Consider the following 19,016-nt stretch of genomic DNA (forward strand, 5'->3'; position numbering starts at 1 on the left):
CTTACTGGCATGGAACAACTCCAAATCAGCAATCTGTCGGTCAGGCAACTTGCAAGGAAGCTAAAGTCTTTGCTCTACACACATTTAACAAAGTTTGTCTCACCACATAGTAAGGAGAGTAATTGGTGGTAGCTTTGGATGTTGTGTTGGGAGGAGAAATAAAGATTGTCCTCAGAGCAGCCGAAATTATACTAGCATACTTTTCTGCCAACTCAAGGACTGAAGGAATGTACATTAACACAACCATGAAGAAAAGCCCATATTTTTATATTTGGGAGTCACAGTTCACTCAGATTAAAACATATCCTTTGCATCTTTATAATTTTAGTTTGAAAATGAAAAATTAAGCCTAAAACTTGAAGATGAAATGCATGAAAACAATGATCTTCTAAAAGAGTAAGTAATATTAGTAAAATATGACTAAAATAAATTATTAGTAAAATAATTTTTGGAACTTAAAGCAATTATTGATTATAGCAAGTGGCAATACCTTACTGACCTTTGCTGATTTTTAAAAAAAGCTAAGTAATATAGTTAGTACTTGGATGGGAAATGTTCAGGAAATCACAGGGCTATAGTGTAGTTTAAGTAATCAGAAAAATTGCTGAGAAAAGGCAATGGCAAACCATTGCTGAATTGTTACCAAGAAAACTCATGGATGTGTCCAGGTGGCACCAGAAGTCAACCCAAGAGACTCTTTACTTGTAGCAATTATTGACATACTATCTTGCCAATTTAGACTATTTAGGTGTGATGAATCTTCTACTTGGCCAACATCTGCACCCACCCAGGAGGATGTACTTCTCTAATCACCACTGAATCACCAATGAATCTCAGAGGCTATCTTTACTCAAATGTTACTATTATTTTTAATTTTTTTTTCTTTTGCCAGAACTGAAATTTTGTATTTAGTGGGCTATTGTTTATTTTCTTAATAAGAGTTTTAATTTAATTTTAATCAATTAACAATTTAATTGTCTTAGACTTTAATTTGTTATGCATGATTCATCTAATTTTTAATGATAATTTTACAGATGTATTTTTTTTGTAAATGTACACTTTTATTTTATTTTACTTTATTTTATTTTACAGTACTTTAGTCATCACCCTGCCCTTTGTCCTCCTTGTGTCCCCAGTATGTTTACTTTCTCTGCAAGAAAAAGAAAGCTGGTGACTGCAACAGAAAAACAGCCCCTCCAATTTCAGATTAGTGTAACTCTTGCATGTGGAATGGGCTTCATTTCCCCAAAACATCAAGCATCGTAGGATCAGATAGGGCTAGAAATACTTCTTGACTGAGATGCTCTCATTCCATGCCACAGTGTTTTCTGTACTGTGGTGTGCAATCTATTTTATTGGAATCTGAGGGACATATTACTTTAGACTATGTTTAAGCAAACTGGTATTCATGTGTATGTATGTATATAGGTGTGTGCGTGTGTATGTGTGTGGGTAAGTATATCTATATCATCTACATTTATTTATATCTAGATGATATACTACAATGCCCTAGGAGGAAATGGTATGGAACAACCTCACCACTTCCATTTTTTATAAATAGGTTTTTTATTGCTAAGCAAGCCAATTAAGGGCTTTCTCTACTTTCATCAAGCCATGGCACAAGCATGCACTGGCAATATATTCTTTTTGATGTGTCCCAATAATTTTGTCTACATCTCAACATGGCCCATGAGTGAGGTAACCTTAAGCTGACCTTAACTATTCTGGTGTTAAAGTAGCATTTTCTTCTTTATTCTGATATTACCAGGGATAGCTGGAAGTTACACTTTATCACCCTTTATTACACTTTATCGTCTTTCACTTGGACAGAAGTGAGAAAACTTGTAGTGATTGGGAAAAGAGGCAATAGAGAGTTAGATACAATTTGGTAATGAGAACAGCAAGTTTAATATCTGTAGAATTTTCTGCTGGATCAAGGATGGGTGGAGAGCATGTGCATTTCCTTTCAGCCATGGAAAAAGGTTGTATGACAGTTATATTATGAATAAACAAGCTTTCCTCCATAACAAGTATTTTGTTAGAACAACCAAACAAGCTCTAAAACTTTTGTGCCCAGCAGCGCAGAACTTTCCTTCCCCTTATTTAAGGCAATAGGTCTTTTACTTTCATTGAAATCAGCTGGGGTAACTACTACCAAAAGTTTTAAATTCCTCTGTAAAGAAATTTCTCTGTAAAGCAAGGAACTAGCAGTATAATGATAAATTATTTTCTCTCTTCAGAAACAATGCTACAAGACATTTGTGCAATTTGCTCAAAGAAAAATGTATGCAATCAGTGGAGAAATCCAACAAATGTAAATATCCTTATCAGCATTTCCTTTTTTAATACTGTAAATAATAACAAAAATTACTGCTATTTTACTCCTTTGCATGTGAACAAAAACTTGTGAGGTGGTTCTTCACAGAATGTTTTTTAACATATTCTATGATGTCATCCTTACAGTCAGAACTGCTACTTGGCTGCTCAGTTCCCCAGTCCCCAATGCCTATATAGTTTTAAGATTAAAAAGAAAAGGTGTTTTAAATTAGAATTGTTTACTTGGTTCAACATAGGTTGGGTGGGTGGATGATGTGCCATTAAGTCAGTGTTGACTGTTAGTTACCACATCAATAGATTTTCTCCAGGGGGATCTGTCCCTAGTCTCATCCTTCTGGTCTTCCAATGGTACACTCATTGCTACTATAATGGAGTGTATCCACATTGCTGCTAGTTGTCTTCTTCTTGTCTTTCCTTCCACGTTTCCCAGCATTATAGACTTCTCAAGATAGTAAGTCTTCACATAATGTGTCCTAAGTATAATTGGAGCTGGGTCATTTGTGCCTCAGGTGAGAACTCTGGGTTGATTTGTTTGATGATCCATTTGTTGTTTTCTTGGCTATCCATGGTATTCTCAGGCGTCTTCTCCAACACCAAAGTTCAAAAGTGTCAAGAACATAGGTAGGAAAGCGTTGTTTTTCTATAAAATGTATAAATAAATTGATAGGACATTCAGAAAAGCTTTATTTATTGTGATGAATTTTAAAATATTCTGTCTTGAGCACCCACCAACATTTAATCCTAATTTGAGAATAATTTGAATCATGTATTGTTATTATTATTGATATATTTTATTTGACACTGTAACATTTTTTCCCCTACCATACTATTAATTTTGTTAAAGATGAATGTGAACGAGAAGAAACCAGACAAATGTATGTGGATCTTAACAATAACGTTGAGGTAATACAGTGAAGAGAAAATATTTTAAAATAATTAAGTATTTAGACTTATAGACTCTAAATATCTGTAGCTGGACTCTGAGGCCAGTAGATGGTCCTTTAGCTAGGGATGGATGGAATATTACCCCAAAAAGCTGAAAGTGATTGGGGTGATGCATCAATACCTAACTTGATGTGGCCTTTTTTCCTTATTTTAAAAGCATTTTATAGTTAGGAGAATCTGGGTGAAAATATAGTTGACTAGTAATGCTCATTTCATTATTTTTATGTTATTATTATTATGCTATTATGTTTTATATTATTAATATTACCGTGTTACTATGTTTTATGTTATTAATATTATGTTATAGAAAGATTTTATTTATTTATTTGCTTTATATCCCACCTAACCTCTTGGTCCAAAGTCACCCATGGACTTACTTTGGCTGAACATATAATTCTCAGTCATAGACTATCTATCTATCTATCTATCTATCTATCTATCTATCTATCTATCTATCTATCTATCAATCAATCAATCGTAATAACCATACCACACCAATTCTCAGTAAATGGCACAGGTGTTTATTCCCGTGTAAATATATTTACCATCACAGCAGCAGAAAGAAAGAACTGTCTTTAGTAACCTAGAGTGCAGGACATGAAATAATGGCTTTAAGCTACAGGAAGCTTAAGCGATGGTTCCTGCTGTTATATTAATTAACTCACAAAGATTCTATGGTATGAGTTTAAAATGCACGCATTCAAAATACTTTGTTTTATAAGCAGGGTTGGCAAAAAGTCTTTTTCACTATGTTCTAAGACATCATGAATATAACATCAATTGTAAAGCATGAAGTTGTAAGAAGAAAGAGAAGAGAAATGTTAGTTATAGGGTTAAAAATTAAAAACAGCTATTTTATAAGGTATCCAGGGTCAAAAGCTATCTAGCTATGAGAATCCTCAGTGAAGACGAAAATAATTCTGTTGCACCTGAGATTCTCTTCCTGACTGACTTTTACCCTAACCCCTATATATCACCTCTAGAATCTTTTCCTTAAACAGATGAAATCTAAAAAAAAAGTAATAATTTAAAAAATGAAGAGGAAGATGAACAGTGGCCATTCCTTAAGACGGTGAAACCATTGCAGGCAAATAGCAGGCAAACCCTTCCAGAGGGATTTGAAGACCTGGCTCTGCCATCTGGCCTTGGGTGGGGAGGGAAGACATCAGGTATGGGGTTGGCTAGCCCCTTAGAGGCCTGGCGTTTGCTGCTCTGAACCATTGGCCTCCTGGACTCTTTCTTTTTTAGTAATTGTTTTGTATAGTTTTTAGGTTTTATGTAATTGTATTTTCATTTATTGTTTTAATGAGTTGTGAACTGCCCAGAGTCCTCCATTAGGGGGAGATGGGCGGGGATAAATTTAATAAACAAACAAACAAATAAATAAAACAGCAATGACTGAACATAACATTTATATCATGGGGCACTAAATATTAATGTTAACACTGAATATTTTATAAATATTCTGGAATGTTTGTTTTTACCCAGTTTTATTTACATTTTTAGAGAATGATAAAGGCCTTTGAAGAACTTCGTGTACAAGCAGAGAACTCCAGACTGGAAAAGTATTATAAATGTAAGAATATTATATCTGGCATATGTGTAATGCATAATAAACAACCACTAAACTATGTTAAGAATGACCAGTAAGATTTGGAGAATTATATAATATTACTTCTTGTTTTCTTATTTGATCCTTTACAACTGCCGTGTAAGTCATCTTGACCAATTAAAAGAGAGTTACAAAAGTATAATTTTGGTTGAGGATTTGAAATTATTGTCCCCTGTTTTGCTATGTTCTCTTTAAATATAAGCACATATGAAGCATCTAATGGACATATTTGGTTGAGACATTAATTGACATTCAAAATGGAGAACATGTAGCAAAACTTATATCTTGTATCTATCAGAGGTATCTGTTGGATTGTGTTCTTTAAGAAAAGAATCTAATCCGAGTAAGGACTAGTGAGGCAGCTGTTTGTAACTTTAACAGAAGGATGTATTACAAAGAATACATGGAGGTAGGGTAGGGTAGATAGGAGAAGCCTAGCTCTTAGATATATCTTATCAGGCAGAGAATTAGAAAGCATCTGTTAGATTGGAATCTAACCTGGGCAAGGATTAGTAAAGCAGGTTTTTTTAACTAACTAAAAGGAGATTTATTTATAGGAAGTATATTATTGAGATAAAGTCTAGCAGCTATATCCTACCAGAAGGAGAATCCAAGAGCTGCACTCTGTGCATGTCTGCCTGGAAAGAAAAGCAGAAGGAAGTGACTCACATTAGTAATCTGATAGATAAAGGCCACATCCACACTTACTGTTTAAGCTGGTCTTATCCTGTACTCATGCTGGCTTCTTAAGAAAATCCTGCCCAGACTGAAACATTTTGGCAATAGCTTGCAGGATATTCAGTTTAGACAGCAGGCTATCACATCCTTCCACTGGATAATTTCCCTGCTGCTGTTCCCTCCCATCTTTATATTCCAGGAAAAGTTAGTTAAATTGAATTTATTTATACAAAGGTGCAAAATGCAAAAACATGCAGGCTGATGCAGCTTTTGCTTTCTTGTTTTTTAAAAAAATCTTTTGCTACTGCCTGCTTCTTTCTAATGTCTTTAAGATCTATTTTTAACATGTGTATTATAATAGCACAATAGTTATATCTCTCTAATGTGACTCTGGCTGACTAACAAATATTTTAAAATATAATATAAATTCTCTCTCTCTCTCTCTCTCTCTCTCTCGCCTTGTGAGTAGAAGGTTGATGGTTCAAAAACCTGGCAGAAATTACTTGTAATTACTTTTGCTCTTTCCCTGAACTTCCAACTTTTCCCTGTGCTTTTTTTTTTTTTAAACTTAAGTGGGACTACTTGGGAACTGAGGCTGAAATCCTTCTACCTCAGGTGATTGTAAACATGGTACAATCTCTTTTAAGAGATATTAAAGAGTATGGTGTGTGCAGATTCAATTGAAGGGGTGATTATTCCTGTACATGTAGTCAGTGAACTGCTGGGGTTAGCCTGCAACACACTGAAGAGTGCTGTCGAAAGAGACAGGAATGCTTGGGGCACCATACTTGGTGAGGTATACTTCAAGTGGAACATAAAAATATATCTTGAGGTTGCTTTAATGGTGAGTGGGGGGGTTAATAGAGGATGTTGTCCATTCTAGAAATGATTCCTGTCTATTCTGGCAATGGGGCAATTAGTTGGTGTGACTAAGCCCAAAGAGTAGGTAGACAAAGAAGGGACACAAGATAAATCCTTAACCCTCTATCTACATTTTGCTCTCCCCTTGTGATCAGTAGATCATGAGATGCTGAAGAGCTAAAGCCTTTGGATTTAGACCTCTAATATCACAATTCCTCTCATTTCTTGAAGGGATCTTTGTCAGTCTCTGACTGGGCTTAGTGAGTGCATCTACTAGCATCTCTTCTGATGGTCAATATTTCAATTCAGTGATTCCTCTTGAGCATTTTGCACATACTGGTGTTTGGTTTCGTGCTTCAGTGTCCTCTTCTGCAGCTTTTCTCCATTTGGCTCCTTCAGTAGCTAAAATCCTTTTGATGTTCTTACATGTTCAAGGTTCTTCCACTTTCTCCCTCTTGGCAGTGTAGGACAGCCTTCATAGTGGAATCCCTTGGTTGACCTTTTCAGGCTTTTCTGGCTGTAATGCCTCAGTCTCCCTTTCTGGATTTGTCATATAGTTGACTTCCAGGTGTGCAATGAAGACCTCATTTGAAGCTTATGATGTCTGCTTACTGCTTGGAAGTGGGAAACAAAATCTGACACCTCATGTTACTTTATTTTTTCCTTTCATCAAAATAAGCAGCATGTACTTGAACAGTTTGTGTGCCAGGATCTAGGATCCTATATCCTTCACAGGTTTGTGAGTACCTAACCATCAACCCTTTTTCATTTGGCTCCCTTTAATTAGTTTTTTTACCAAATCTGGTAAAATGTTACCAATCAGGATTCATTGAATCCTGTTGACTCTTCCTGTTTCCTGCCCTCTTGATAAGTATCTGAATCATTATCTAGATCAGTATAAGCCTCCTGTCTTGTTCCCTGACATGACTTTTTATTAGCGGCCATCTTTAAATGGTGTTGCTATGCTATCCACTCTAAGACCCTAGTGATACATTTCGGAGCAGGTTACCCTATATGAGATATGATTCTCAAATCAATATGAGATATGATTAGCATACACAAACATGTGAATTATCTTCTCATTTTAAATTAAGGATTTTACTATAGAGATAAAATGTTTTACATTACTAATTTAAGTGTTAATAATGCACATTATTGTTACTTTTGAAGTAAAAGAAGCAGCTGATAAAATAGAACAGCTTGAAAAAAGACACAAGAGAGAGATAAATGCCATGGAAAAGCAGGTTTGTTTTATGATTACATATTTTTGGGAAATTATATCAGTTCTAAGTAATTATATAAATCAACATTTTAAATTATTTTTCTAACTGAATAAACTTTTGTAGAGGCATTTGGTTCCTATAGAAATAACAATGTGTAGATGGAAGTCCCTAACAGAAATTTGAAGTTTTGGCCTAGAAGGCAGTCACAATCAGTCGTGATAAGAACATAGTAAAGAGATAAATTATTAATAAATTTGAGAGGAATGAAAACTGGTGTTAAATAATCGAAATCTCCTTCCTACATTGGACAGAAGACTAGCAGAATTTAAAATATATGTTTTGTTAAAAATTATAGAATTGTAGACTTGCAAGGGTCCATTTTGATCATCAAGTCCAACTCCCATGCTTGGTTCAGGAATCCAAATTAAAGCATCCCAAACAGATGATTCTCTAGCCTCTGTTGGAAGGTATCCAATGAAGGGCAGTCAACCACTTAAAATTCCCAGGTTGGATGTCACAATACAGGTAGTCTCCAGTTTAAGAATGAGTTCTGTTCCCAAGGTCTGTCCTTAAGTCGAATTTGTATGTAAGCTGGAACAATATTATTGTATAATACTGTATAAGTAGTATTGTGTATTTAACTCCAATTTTGCTACAGTAGGCTCCATTCTTAACTGTGGGTCATCCTTAAACCAGGCGTTCTTAACCCAGGGACTACCTGTAATTATAATTAGTTCAGAATGAAAGTAGATACAAGAATAGGAAGGGAGTAGCAAGATTTTGTACATAACACTAAACTATGGTGAGCAATCTCTACAATCCTTTAGGTCACATTAAATCTGGGAATAGTATGTTGGAAATTGCATTCATGTATGTACATATATGTATACATGCAAAAAACCCAAACAAATAAAACCCCACCATCTTCTTGGGGTGGAGAAAGACATGCCTCTCTTTAACTCAGAAAACAGAAGTAAAATTTTCCACCCCAGTAATATTCCTCATTTGGACTGCAGTTACTATGATGGACAGGGAACCAGCTAGCTAGTGAAATTAAACTCTCTCTTTTGCACACACAGATACTATAATCCCACATAATCCCAGTTAAGATTCTTATTTTCTTAACTGCTTCCCAGCTGATTACAGCCTTATCTTCTTGCATCAAAATTGTTTGATAGTGGATGCTGAAGTATCTCCACAATTGTTTGATAGTGGATATTAAAGCATCTCCTGATTGAAGTGGTTTCCCACTTAATCAGGATGAATAGCTGAAGCTGAAGTTTTATTTCCCCCTGCCCTTCTCTCATGTTAGTCTCCACTGCATTCAGATCATTGGGAGATTGTGAACTCCCATAATGAAAATCCATGTTGTGCTAAAAAAAGCCTGGGATAGTGAACTTTTCCTTATTGCTGAATGTGGAGGGGCTCAGTTCCATGGGTCATGGAGAGACCAGCTGTGAGCTGTTTAATTCTCATTTAGTGTAAAGCAGACTTGAAATGTATGGGAACAAGACTTGGGCTACTACTCTTGCTATTCTTCCATCCTTCTCTGGGATAGCTTCAGAAATCTTCTGTTCCATTTTAATTTAAATGCTTCTCATATAAAATCAAACTGTGTATAACACAAGTATAGGAAACTGAAATAGCATTTTGCAGATATGATTTATCAATTATTCATTTTGTTAGATTTCTATACTGACAGAAGAAAATGGTGAAAAAGATAACAAAATGAAACAGATAAGCAGTCAGTTACAGGAATCAAGATTGTTAATACTTGAATTTGAAGAAATAAGAAGTAAGTATTTTTATTGCTATCCTAGTTGTCTTTATTATTACATAAAACTAGATGTTGTCCTTAGAACTACAATTAGTTGAACACCTGGGTAGTGTGTACGGTTATTTTTAAGGAGTAAAGGCAAGCAGTGCAGTGTTTATGCTGTGTTTATATGCAGACTGGTTTTTCAGGCCAGTGCATACATTTGGAATCTGAGAAAAATGTTCTGGGTAATACTATTTTATTTATTTATTTATTTATTTATTTATTTATTTATTTATTTATTTATTTATTTATTCATTCATTCATTCATTTATTTATTTATTTATTTATTTATTTATTTTTAAATTTGTATGACGCCTATCTCCCCCCAACGGGTGACTCTGGGTGACTCAAATTTAGTAATTTATCATTACTATTAATTAGTAATGATACTGTCAGTCATACATTGTTAGAAGACTCCTCCTTTTGACTCTCTGTGTACATGTATATATCTGTTTTTCATCTGATTTGTCTCCTCCATTCCTCTTGGTTCTGTTTCTTCTTTGTTTTGTTTCTTCCTCCTTCACCTCATTTCTCAGCCAATGTATAATCATGCTTTCTCTAAGCACTGTGATGCCTTGGCAAACACATTCCCCCACTATTGCACCATTTCCCCCTGTATTGGTTATATCTGAACCATTTAATTCACTTTAGTGAAAGCAGTTTCCCTGCACTACAAAGCATTTCCCTCTAATCTAGCAACATCTAGTGATACTGGAAATCTTAGTAATGATAATGGTTTTAGAACAGTAGAAGTATCTTTTCCTCACTTGTTTTTTAAGCTCATATGAGGAAGAATTGAGGGAAGAAAACAATGTTTTTTTAAACCTACTTTTCTGCAGAGCTGCATACTGTATGTGGTTCCCAAAGTTTTAAAAGAAAAACCTCTGAGTTCACTAGATTCCTGTACTTATAATTGCTGTAAAGATCAGAAGCCACTTCTTTGTACCTTTTTTCTTTTTATTTCTATATTTCTTTTACTTTTTTTCTTTCTTGCACTCTTAGTTCTTTGATTTCTTTTTCTTCTTTCTCCCTTACTCTATATTAGTTTGTATTAGTTTTTATCTTTGTTTATAAACTTTCAATAAAATTATACTTACATGAATTCACTAGACTCTTCTCCACTTCTGAAATACCAGTGGATTTTATTGGTGGCTCAACTGCAATTGTAAAACAATCTTCATTAGGCATCTGCAAAGATGCAGAATTATATTTAACAACTGTAAGAAAGAAAAAGGCAACTTGAAATAGGCACAGAATCACAAGGGGTTCTAATATATTTTGCTTTATTTTTCTTACTCTGCTTGGTTTTTCTGTCTTCTCTTTTTGTTTTTGGTGATACTTCTCCAATTCTATCTTCTCTATTAGCTTGGGAAAATCAGTTGGGTGGAATAAGAAAGCAGTCTTCTTTCTCTTCCTTCCACTTGGCTTGTAATTAATGGAGATCCAAATCTAACGGTGCTGACTCTTCAGCATTCATGACCTACTGTCCACAAGGGGGCAATAAGGTGTAGAGAAAAAGTTAAATATTTATTCTGTGTCTTCTCTCCATCTATAACACTTTCTTCTTGGTATAAAAGTTGCTAATCTGAGGTCACTTCCTTTTGCCTTCCTTCCCTGTCACAAATGCATAGAACCTGTGCTCTTTGCATTTCTTTTCTGTTACCATTACAAATCTTGCCTCACTTATCTTAAGTTAGATTCCTGCTTACATGCACATATAGTTCAGCTTCCAAAAGTCACTTCATTGGCTTTCTCAGCCTCTATTTTTAATTATTTTTCTTACTTCTGTTGCTATCACAAGATCACAATCTTTCTTTCTAAAATAACTCCAGCAGCTTCTCTTCTCCTTCTCCTTCTCCTTTTTTTTTTTTAGTGTCAGTTGCCTGGCAAGCAGCAGTGTCCTAGACTGAAGCTGTCCTTTTTTTGAAGAATGCTTTAAATCTAAAAAAGCTTTGGGCAAGAGGAAGCAAGAAAGCAAAGAACTGCAGGCCAAACTTTGCTGCTTGCTTACCACTGATTAAAAAGGTTAACAATTATTGCTTTTTAAAGAAAGCTTTTTTCAGGAAAAAAAAAAAGGATAGGATAGGATAGGATAGGATAGGATAGGATAGGATAGGATAGGATAGGATAGGATAGATATAGCTCTGGTTGGCATTTAAGGAAGGTTTAGGCAAAGATCATGAGAGATACATTTGGTTACTCAGTATAATTGGTGTACCATGTTGACGAATACTGCTTATTTAATTAAAAACATACAATTTTTTTCTGTATAAATGATATAAAGTATAATTAATTCTGTGCCTGTAAACTTTCCTGAAAATATTTTATTTTTAATATTTAAAATTCAGAACAACAAGATGAGATATTAAAAAAAGCAGAAAGCAAACAACAAAATTCATTGATAGAACTGGAAAATACTATACATTCTTTGAAAGATACAAAGGTAGGACTTCACGATAGTTTGAGTCCAATAAGACTGAATATAAATGAGAAATCTAGGATGTGGTTTAAATTATTATGAATATTTTCATTTAATAGAATTTTAATTGTAAAAGCTTACCCTTATATGTAAGTTGGATAAATGTAATTTATTTTTATTCTTTTTAGAATACTTGTAAGAATTTAGAAACTGAGTTGCAAATTATAGTAAAAACATTAGCTGAAGTCACTGAACAAAAGGAATTGATTATAAGAGAACTTGAAGAAACTAGAGTTCTGCATACATCTGTTATTGATGGATTCCAGATTGAAATTTCTAATTTGAAGGAGATGCTAATGAAAGAAGAAAAAAGGTAAAATGGGTTTCTGTGTAAATGTTAAAAGATAGTTGTGGCAAAGGGAAAACACCAGCCTCCTTGTGAACAGGACACAGCAGCAGGGTATGAATGTTTACAGACTCTGCTTGCTAGGCATAAAGACTGCTCTAATAAAGGGGTTGGTGTGGAGATTGGAGAAGAAGGTCGAGAGAGTTAGCAGTTAACCAAGAGAAACCTAGAGAGAAAGAACCTGCTGGATTACCCTTAACAAACAAAGTCCACCACGCTTCTACACTTTCTGGCCTTGACTCAACTCATTGCCCAGCAGAGAAGAGAGTGATTTCCTTTACTTGGAAACTCTTTCTCAGCAAGGAAGAAAAGGTGTCAGAGACTACATGAATAAACGCAAGTACACAAGAGCTGCTTATATTTCCACAATTGAGGCTGGAAGGCTTATTGAGACCATTGGTGAGAAAGCAGGAGAGCAAGCTTCAAACTGCCACTGCTAGAACAGTTTACTTCCTTGGTTAGGCATTTTACCTGGAATGTATTTTGAGTTCTTAGTTTGGACTGCTTAGGCCCTGAATTATTAACTCTGACCCTTGGAGACTTCAGCAGCATCTTTACACCTTTGGGGAGTCCAGTGTTTCTTTTCAGTTACTTGCTAGTTAGCTCTCCACCTCTCTGTCTATAAGGGTCTCTACCACAATAGTACTATGAATAATTATAGAAAGAGAGTTTGATAAAATGATTATTACAAACTGGTTCAAGTCTGTGGAGTCCTTGGGGTTCTCTGAGCTTGGTTCTTTTCTTGCAAATGTTTCATTACCCAGCTAGGTAACATCTTCAGTGCTAGAACGGGATGGGGTTTGCTCTCTGTTTATATACTGTGGCATGCCCTGCCAGTGTAGGTGGGGGTGGGGGGTTTGTTTTGTTCCTCTGGTAGTTTCTTGATTAAGGTATTGTTCAGGTGGTATTGATTAGGGTATTGTTCAGATTACCTAAGGAACTATCAGAGGAACAAAACAAAACCCCCACCTACACTGGCAGGGCATGCCACAGTATATAAACAGAGAGCAAACCCCATCCCATTCTAGCACTGAAGATGTTACCTAACCGGGTAATGAAATGTTTGCAAGAAAAGAACCAAGCTCAGAGAACCCCAAGGACTCCATAGTTCAACCCTGAGCTACACATATTCGCCTCTATTGGTTCAAGTCTGCCTATACTTTGTGGCCAAATCCAATTGGGCATATAAAACCCTCTGCCTTGATCCCTAGCTCTTGGGTTTGTAGCATGTAGTAGAAGAGGGCCCACCAGTTCTGTATTCAGGGCCCTCCCAGCCACAGGGCACAGATTTGCCACATTCCTCACACAGTGAATTCTCCAGTAGATTGTTAATCTTCCCAGCCTCTCAGGAGTTGGAGACTGCAAAATCAGGCAACTGCCCCTAAACAGGTCTAGCTGACCACAGTACAGATCTTGTTTATATATGTGATATAATACTTTAGATTGTTATAGATAAAACAGTTTGCTAAATTTATAGAAAATTGGAATGGTCACTTAACTACTCTGCTGTATCTTAGCTTTATAGCCATATTAATATATTTCTGCCATTCAGTGAGTTTTTAGTAGTTATATAATGTATCCTCAAGTTATTGATTCAGACATATTTTAATTTTTCTTAAACTGTTCATTGAACATTTTAAATTATTTTAATAGGCAAAAGGAATTGAGAGATGTGTCAGATGCGTTAGTTCTGGAACTCCAAAATAAATCAACTGAACTAGGTATGTAGAAAAACTAAAAACAGGGACATTTTTCTTTAGAACTAATTACAATTGTTGTAACAGTGTTAATTTTGTATATATCAGTGTCACTGTTCCTCCTCTGTCATGGTCACAGTGCATACTGGTAGTCTTCGACTTACGGTGGCAATTGGGACTGGAATTTCTATCTCTAAGTGATTCAGTCGTAAAGTGCGACCGCATTATTTAGCAACGGAAATCCCTGCGGTCCTGGTTGCCGTTGTTAAATGAATCCCACAGTCATTAGGCAAGGCAGCTTCCTGCCAGCTTCCCACAACCAAAGTTAGTGGAAAAGCTGGCAGGAAGTTGCAAGTTCCAGGCCAACAGGCAAGTAAGTAGCTGCTGCCAGGTGGGGGAGGGAGCAAGGAGGTGCACGGGGATGAGGGGGAGGGTTGGCGAGGGTGCGAGGGGGTATGCAAGAGGTGTGGCACAGGTTGGGGAGGGTATGCGAAGGTGTGAGGGGGTGCACAAGATACATGGGTCAGGGCGGGTGTGTGAGAGGTGCAGTGAGGCTTGGGGGGGGGTGTTGGAGCAGCCAGCGTAGCATGAGTGTAGAGGGGCCGGGAGAGGGTGTACAGGTGGGAGAGACTTACCACAGCAACTTGCAACCTTCCCTGTTGGCTTCTCCACTGACTTTCTGGGGAAGCTGGCAGGGAAGGTTGCAAATGTCAATCATGTGATCACAGGGCACTGTAACCGGTCGTAAGTGTGAACCAGTTTCCAAGTGCTCAGATCACAATCACGTGATTACAGGAGTGGTGGGACAGCTGGAACTCTCAGGACCAGTCATAACCACCATTCATTCTGCACTGTCATAACTTTGAATGAATGGTCATAGGTTAAGGACTACCTGTATTGCTTATCTTCCTATTGCCTTCTAATAATATTGGGAATGAAACTTTCCCCCAGAAGGAAACTTCCATGTGAGTGTCCCATCTAATCTGGAGATTTTTATTGGGACTATGGCTGAATCCTGAAAAAAAAAATCAGTCCTGCCACAGCTATTGCTGATGCTGTGGTTATTGTTACTTGTTAGGGATATTCTTATTAATCAGTTGAGATTTCAAAATGTTTAGGATTATGTCTGGTTTAGAAAGATTCACCCACATGATTCAGAGTAACTAATTAGCTCCAAATTTGGTTGTAATAACAGGTATGGTCTGTATGTGACATTGGCAGCTATACAAATGTGATTATATGAACAAACAAACATACAATGCAAAGACTGCAACAGCCACTATGTAGGGCAGAGAAGCAGAAGACTAGTTGTGATGGAATGGTGTTATGAAGGCCACGCTCAGGGAGATAAGCGTTTCCTTAGCCCTCAACAGGAGCGTGGGAAGTTTAAGAAGATGAGACTGGCACCACCCTAAGGAATTCAGGGTATTGTGGCTTGCTGGCTTGGGAGCTTAGGTTCAGTCTGGAGAGATTTCTGTATTAAGGTGAAGCTAATAAACGCAACAGAACTGTACTGCACTGTCTCGTGGAGTTCTTTGGGCTGAACCCGATACTAGTAAAGTGCATCCACAAACACTGACTAGCTGTGAGAAGACATGATGAAAACTCCTTAATCTCACAATACATGGACAGACGCAACCACAGTTTCAACTGGAAAACTATTAACACCTTAAACCAAGCCAAATCCAAAAATTCTAGAGAATTCCTGGAAGCTTGGCGTTCAGACAAATCAGCCATCAATAGATACATAAAGATAAACCTCATTACATACCATTCAAAAGAGACAATAAAAAACCTAGGAAGGAAGCAAAAAGACTACAACACATCCCCTCCAGCAGCCCATATTCAAATAAGCAGGGATCAGCACCAGACAATCAGGCAGAAAACAATACTCTAATCAAGGAACCACCAAGGAGAAAATGACACTCCCACCAAAACTGGCAGGGCAAGATACTGCATATAAACAGGCAGCAAACCCCACACTTACTCGCACTGATGATGTTTACCTAGTTAGGTAATGAAATGTCTGCAAGCAACCAAGCTCAGAGAGCACCAAGAACTCCACAGTTTAACCCTGACCTACATATATTCTCTTCTATTGAAATGTGTTAATATTTATCCTGATTCCCTAGTACTTATACTTTTAATTTGATAGCATACCAAAACAATTTCCCTGATTCGGGAATCAAGCTATGTGAAGTATGAAGTGACAAAACATCCTTCTAATCTTGCTGCTTTTCACTCTTGTTTTCTGAGCATGTCTATGCATTCACAGAAAACATATTCACTTGTGTGTGTTTTTCAATTTTTAAGGGAAGAAAATATCAAGCAATTATGGCAAAATATAGGAGAATATGCCATTCTGTCAAGGGATTTTTAGCTCTGCTTTCTTTTGGGTTTCTTGGAAATATCTGACTAAGATTTCTTTTATTGCTTCAGATCTATCTATCCATCCATCCATCCTTTTTTGCTCTTGTCCTGCCCACAGTTTTTCTTGGATATACCCAGCTTTTATGTGAGATCCTCAGAACACTACTTGTCTGAATATGGTCCTCAATCAAAAAGAAACAAATGGTTATACACCTACCTGAGAATGAATACAACATTTATTTGCCAAGCTACAAGACCATATGGTCTTGATAAGAATTTGATAAAGAATTAGACACATGTTCATGCTGAGTTTGAATTTTTAGTGTGCAAGAAAAACATATATTCAAAATTGGAACAGATTTTCACAATTTGAAATTAAAAATAAAAAGTAAGTACATGTAACTCCATAACTGAAAACATTACATTATATTATTTACATTTGAATTTATTGCAGAAATGATGACCAAACTGAAAAATGATAAAGAAAAGCGAATTGAAGAATTGGAACCAGTCTTAGTAAGGGATTTCTAATTTATATCATTCTTCTAGCTGACATAATTACATCTTTCATCTATTTCATTAGATTGAGGATTATGTCTTAAAATTTTCTATTAAGTTTCCTTCTTTTTTATCACAAACTATCAAGAGCTGCAACCTTGTGCAAAGTAAAATATACTCAAAATTATTAAGGTACAATCTTGTATTGGAACTTTTATGTTTGCTCTGTATATTGGATTCTAATCAAACTATCTGTTTCTTAATGTGTTTTTATGGCGTTAAGTCATGTTAGCACATAACATAATTGTTTTAAAAGACCTGCTAATTTAAATATATTTTATTTCTCAATTTGTCTAAATATTTTTCTATATCATTTCAAACATGCAATTAAAGTTCAAAAAGATTTGGAATATCAGTTAGAATGCACACAATCAGAAAAAGTACAATTAAAGGTAAAAGAAACTCAAAACTCTGATAACTGTTTTATTCAGGTTAGACTACAGGTAATCCTTGCTTAAAGACCATTCATTCAGTAACTGATCAAAATTATGATGGTGCTGAAAAAATGGACTTACAACCTGTGCCCAAAATGACAACCATTGCAGCACCCTGCAATCACATGTTCAAAATTTGGGTGCTTGGCAGCCCGCCTGCACTTACGACCACAGGGGCATTTCTACTTCCCTCACCCGCCTATCTCCCTCCCCATTTCTGCCCTTTTGGCCCCCTGCTGCCCTGTGCTTCGTCATCCCAGCTGACCTTCGCCGCTGTCTTCTTGATCCCACTGTGATGAGGTGTGCCTGGCCTATCTGCTGCGCTCTACAGTATGAGGCTTGCTTTGCACTGCGAAGAAGGGAAAAAGAGCTGAAAGCAGCCTTTCCCCGCCCCCTTCTTACCAGTACAAAGCCCTCTTTGGAGCTCCTGGGAGGGGGCAGGGCTGGCTTTGCTCTGGGAAGAATGAAAAAAAAAACTGAAAGCAGCCTTCCTCCTCCTTTTTTTTTTGCAGCGCTCCCTCTCCCTGCCAAGGATTCAAGAGGGAGTCCTTGGCAGTCAGCAGTGGCTTGTGACCTTCCCTGCCTGCTTCCCCATTGACTTTTTGGGGAAGCCACCAGGGAAGATTGAAAATGGCGACCACATGATCGCAGGGCACTTGCAATTGCAAGCCACTGCTGCCTGCCAAGAGGACTCCCTCCTGTCTCTGGGGGCTGGCTGAAAAAGCTCTGTGCCAAAATCCAACCAGGATTTTCAGTTGCAGAGGATTTTTGGCCCTGGAGCAGAGAGGTGTGATGGAACGTATCTACGAGGAGGAGAGTGATGTGGGAGATCAAGGCTATCAGGAAGGAGAGGCTGCATTCCAGCAGGGGAAAGGAGACAAAAGACAACACAGTCTGCAGGAGGAGCATGAGAAGAGTAAGAGATTCAGGATAGCCACTCCCTGGAATCTCCCAGAGTATATCCACTAGTTGCTGTAGTATAGATTTAGTTTGACAAGATTCTGTCTATAAGGTGTAAATAAATAAAGGAACTGTATTTGACTGGATTGTTTCATCATTGTTCTTGGGCTGGGCCTGACAAGAGGTTTGAGAAGCCTCTCCACAGGCTGAAAATCCAAGTGGTTCTGAGATGCTTGCTCACCCAACCCCCACTGCACCCCCCACACACCCTCACTGACTCCTACATGCCCTCATGCACCCCCTTACTCCCTTCCCCACCTGGCAGCACTTGGGGCTTGCAACTTCCTGCTGGTTTTCCCACTGACTTGATTGTGGGAAGCCAGCAGGAAGTTGCCTTGCCTAATGACTGGGGCATTCACTTAATGACAGCAACTGGGACTGCCGGGATTGCGGTTGCTAAGCAAAGTGGTTACATGATAATTCGCTTAATGACTGCATTGCTTAGCAATCTAAATTCCAGTCCCAATTGTGGTCGTTAAGTGAGGATTCCCTGTATATGTTTCCTTCTTAAACTTTAAGCATTAGTATATGGCATTTACAGCTAAGTCATTTAACAAACTTTTTGGATGAGACTTAATGCTCCTTGCTGATCAGTCCCACAAATCTCATATAAATAGCAAAATGTAATTGATTAGAGCACAGGTAGTCCCCAGTTTAAGAACGAGCTCCGTTCCCAAGGTCTGTCCTTAAGTTGAAT

General features: G+C 37.1%; 1 protein-coding gene across 1 annotated transcript in view; it reads left to right on the forward strand.

Annotated features, from left to right (window-relative positions):
• SYCP1 (synaptonemal complex protein 1) overlaps nt 1-19,016 on the forward strand; it is an 88,026-nt gene that overhangs the window by 19,489 nt on the left and 49,521 nt on the right. The window contains exons 6-16 of the mRNA XM_088154023.1: nt 329-396; nt 2,241-2,314; nt 3,182-3,240; nt 4,789-4,858; nt 7,604-7,677; nt 9,343-9,451; nt 11,824-11,918; nt 12,083-12,267; nt 13,954-14,021; nt 16,822-16,884; nt 17,244-17,356. Of these exons, the coding sequence (XP_088010149.1) occupies nt 329-396; nt 2,241-2,314; nt 3,182-3,240; nt 4,789-4,858; nt 7,604-7,677; nt 9,343-9,451; nt 11,824-11,918; nt 12,083-12,267; nt 13,954-14,021; nt 16,822-16,884; nt 17,244-17,356 (978 nt within the window). The remainder of the gene's footprint in view (nt 1-328; nt 397-2,240; nt 2,315-3,181; nt 3,241-4,788; nt 4,859-7,603; nt 7,678-9,342; nt 9,452-11,823; nt 11,919-12,082; nt 12,268-13,953; nt 14,022-16,821; nt 16,885-17,243; nt 17,357-19,016) is intronic.

This window comes from Python bivittatus, unplaced genomic scaffold, assembly GCF_059951505.1.
Source record: "Python bivittatus isolate LINGU-HERP-01145 unplaced genomic scaffold, Pbiv_v1 ctg000700_np1212, whole genome shotgun sequence".
Taxonomy (NCBI): domain Eukaryota; kingdom Metazoa; phylum Chordata; class Lepidosauria; order Squamata; family Pythonidae; genus Python; species Python bivittatus.